The following is a 4,098-nucleotide window of genomic DNA, read 5'->3' as shown; positions in this document are numbered from 1 at the left end:
CCACAGAAGCAGCTGGCAAGCAAACAAGACACAGACAAACCAAGAGATGGACTGGCCAGTATAGCAAGACAGACAGACCAGAGGGGGATGCACTGCAAGCTAGCACATCAGCTTCACTTTACTGTTATCTGCTGATTGTTGTTCCTGGCAATTCAATTCTCTTATGGTGTTTTTTTAGGAATGCTCCACTTCATCCTTTCATCCAAGTTGTAAACACTGACTGAGCCTCATATCTTCCCTGTAACAGGAACTAGGTTTAGTGCCACGTTCAGGGACAGATTGCGGAGAGACCCTTAAGTATAATACACTTACTTAAAGTGTAAAATATATTTACACTAAGTTATTATGATAATATTCCACATAACATTCTAAAAGCTTTCTATTCATTATCGTCGCAAACCACCCTCTGTGTTGATACCTCCCAGCGGTTAGCACTGTTGCCTCACAGCAAGAGGGTTCCGGGTTCAAATCCCGATCTGGGCCCTTCTGTGTGGAGTTTGCATGTTCTCCCTGTGCCTGTGTGGGTTTTCTTTGGATGCTCCGGCTTCCTGCCACAATCCCAGAAACATGCACATTAGGCTGTGATTGACTAGCTAGATGGATGGATGTAATGTTTTGTTTTTTGTCTCTTAGTGAACATGAAGCAGGAGGCTTCAAGGATGGAGCAGGAACACAAAGGAGGATCCAGGCCTCGCTCAGTTAACCCTTCATTTTGCGGCTTTCTGGCGCTCATTGGCCGACTGCTTTTCTACAGGCCCGTTTGGACTAAGGAGAACCAGCAGCACCATAACGTCAGGTTTATGTATGTGCATTTTAGTGCCTGGCATTTTGCAGGCAGTGACCTGCTTTGGGCTGGGATAGCCATACGTCTGTTTCAGGCCATGCAGATGCATTTTGGGAAATTACAGCTTGCACTCTACCGTGTGGTTCAACATGATGAAGAAAAAGAAGTCAAGGAGAAGGTTTGTGAATGGTCTTAAGTCTTTTCAGTTATTAAACAAAGAGTCTGCAGGCATGCTAGTGTTTCTGTGTTTCTGGGGCTAGTAACCTGATTCATGTATATTCTGCGTTTCATTTTGTCTAAAAATGTCAGATACTGGAGGATGGTCGTAACCACTGGAGATCTAAAAAGGTTTGCTGCTGCCCTCTGTGGTTTCTCGTCCTGTCCATCCTTGTGGTGCCAATTATAATGCTGGCATTCCTGTTGACTTTTGGCGTTCCCAAAGCTGAGGTGGAACCAGATGAGGAGGAAACCCAGATGGGTGTGCTGGAGGGCCTGGTCATTGCTGCAATAGGAGTGCCAGCAGCAAGTGCATTAAAGTTTGTCTTTATGATGGGCAAGAATCTCATCTTTAACCAGGATCTGAACATCAAGAAGGGTATGGACGATAAGCAGGTCAGCAGCCGACTCGGTTTCATGAATGAAGTGAGGAAGGAAATGTGGTTTCTGACTTGCTTCATCCAGTTTATGGAGGTGTTTGAGAAAAGAAGAATCCGCGTGGTACTGAAGATCACCAATCTGGACCGGTGTTCCCCCCAGAAAATTGTTGCAGTTCTTGATGCCATTAACATCCTGCTTTCAGATGACGAAAGTCCGTTTATTTCCATTCTGGCCGTCAACCCAGCTGTTCTTGTGCAGAAAGTGAATTTTGCAGATGGCTGCTTCAGCAAAGAGGACAGAGCATATTCACTGTTGAACCGCATCGTGACTCTGGCTTTCACAGTCCCACCACTGTGTGAGGATTCAAAGCGCAATTTGTTTTACAGCATCACCAGTAATTCAAAAAACCCCAATGCCATAAGCCTGAGTGAAGATAAAGAGAGAACTGTAGACCCTAAAATGAAATGTTCTCCACGTATAGATTTAGTGGAAGTTGCAATCGAAATGGAGTCAGATCCATTGATGAATGAAACTACACCAGCACTGGATGCAATAGAGGATGTAGAAAAGTTGGTCAGGATTATTTTGGCCAGTAGTGAAAGGAATCTAAACAATTACATGTTAGATGATGCCATGTCTATGAGAAGAGTGATCAACTCCATTCGAGTAACTGTGATAATCATGAAAGCCTTGAAGAAGGAGCTTCCTCAAGAAGAATACATTGCAGCATGGGTGGTCTTGGCCAGTCAGTGGCCTTGCCGCCTCAGCTGGATCATCCAGTGTGTGGAAGATGCTCAGCAGATAGCAGATGTTGATTGTAATAATGTGGCCAACATTGACGATTCAAAGACCTTGTGGACAGTCTTCAGTGAGTCAAGGGCAGAGCTGTATGTGATGAGTGCCCAGATTGAAGACCTCCTGGAGCAAGATGGAGATCCTGAGATGTTTGAAAGATTTCTCAGCATAGATTTCAAATTCACCATAAAGGACCTGAAGACATTTGAAGTAGCAACGGTGAACCTGGATCATTCAATTCGGAAGGAGCTGGCTCAGATCAGAGGGACATCGAGACTGAAAGATTCGGTTTGGAAGAGGGACCTTGTTCGTCTGCCGTTCCGAACTATCATCAATATGGATACAGATGATGTATGTAAAGAGGTAAGAAATTTCTTTTAAGTTACAATCCTTAAGACTTCATGCATGACAGCAAGTGAGATTTAATACTACAGAAGAAGTTAATACACATCCAAGAGTTGACTGTAGCTGCTCCTTCTTGTTCCATTACTCACTGTAATATCAAAAACTGATCCATTGAAAAAAAAAGTAGACAATAAACATGTTTTGTAGAGGCTTTTGAAAGGAACAGTCACTGCCTGGACAACATACTTCATTGACAATATTCAAGCAACTACAATACTAGAAGAAATTAATACAATTTATTTGACTGCTTTACAATAAAAGACATCCAGTGTGTGACCAGTTAAATGCTTTTAATGTGAAGCAGCAACTTACAGATACATGCTATAGATATGTAGTTAGGTTAGTTAATTGTAAACAGTGAGGCTTTTATCAGTGAGATACAATTACAAACAGAAATGCTGAATTACACGGTGCAGCATTTCCTGTGAACCATGGTGGACCCTATCACTAACAGTTATTAGGAACTAAATTTTATTAGCATTCTGTGTTTAAATCGGCTGACTTTTCTTTTTTTTTTTCATAGTTGGAGAGGATGAAATTCCCCAGTAAATATGTCGACATTGTGAGGAGCGAAGGCCTGAATGGGTCGGCGCTGATCTTTGGTGATGCGGATGACCTCAAAAAACTACTGAAAATGACCTTTGGTGAATGGGTAACTTTCAAACTGCACTTCCTGGGTTTACCATCACATTTCCGACCACAACACAAGAACATGTTACCAACACCTTCTGAGTATCAGAAGCAACTGCCTCAGTTTTCCCCTACATATTGCCCATCACACCACTCACAGGTTAACAGTTCCATATAGGAACTCAATTCATTTCCAATAAGCCAGATTTCCCTAAAATCATGATCTGCATGTGTGACATTTATTAACAATATTTACAGTAACAATATACTAAACATTTAATGGAAAATGTGTAAATGTTAAGAATAAGCTGGGGCCAGTAGTTTATTTCAGAAGCATTTTTGTTATATTTGCAGAAAATCTTTAAACATCCAAACAGCATTCAATAAAGCAAATACCCTGACAAAAAAAGAAAAGAAAGAAAAAGAAAATAAGAAAAAAATCTCTGACTGTCACAGACCTTTAATAAGGATATTCAATCATTTCATTCTGCCTGAATGGCATCAATCTTCTCACATAACTCTTGACAAGAGCATGAGTAAATGTGTTTGTGTGTGTGTCACTATTGCTGGTTGTTTAACACAACTTTGGTCAAACGTTTATCACTATAGTTATGTCTTTGAATTAACTGTAAATCAGCTTAGCGGGTACGTGGCAGTGAAACAACAGGTCAGGAAAAGCAACTCAAGCATCTGCACCAACACTGATGGTGATGACAACACCAGCTCTTAGCTGACATGCACAACATCTGAACTTAACTTCTCAGTCTGGTAATGTCATTGTCTCGCTGACACTGCTAAACTGCTGCTCAAATGCATTCTCATTTGCTCCCTCCTACACTCCAACAGCTGTCTCTTCTCTACAATTTCTCTGAGGCATTTCAATTGAT

At 41.6% G+C, this 4,098-nt stretch overlaps 1 protein-coding gene across 1 annotated transcript; it reads left to right on the top strand.

Moving 5' to 3' along the window:
• Window positions 1–614: 614 nt before the first annotated feature.
• nkpd1 (NTPase, KAP family P-loop domain containing 1) lies at window positions 615–3,586 on the top strand. The gene is made up of 3 exons (XM_046390824.1): window positions 615–962; window positions 1,094–2,539; window positions 3,105–3,586. Exons 1-3 carry the CDS (start codon window positions 639–641, stop codon window positions 3,387–3,389), a joined length of 2,055 nt encoding a protein of 684 aa, XP_046246780.1. The 5' UTR covers window positions 615–638; the 3' UTR covers window positions 3,390–3,586.
• The last annotated feature ends 512 nt before the right edge of the window (window positions 3,587–4,098 follow it).

Source organism: Scatophagus argus, chromosome 1 (assembly GCF_020382885.2).
Source record: "Scatophagus argus isolate fScaArg1 chromosome 1, fScaArg1.pri, whole genome shotgun sequence".
In the NCBI taxonomy this organism is placed as follows: Eukaryota; Metazoa; Chordata; class Actinopteri; family Scatophagidae; genus Scatophagus; species Scatophagus argus.
Note: the sequence above shows the minus strand (reverse complement) of the source record. Positions and strands in the feature narration are given on the sequence as shown.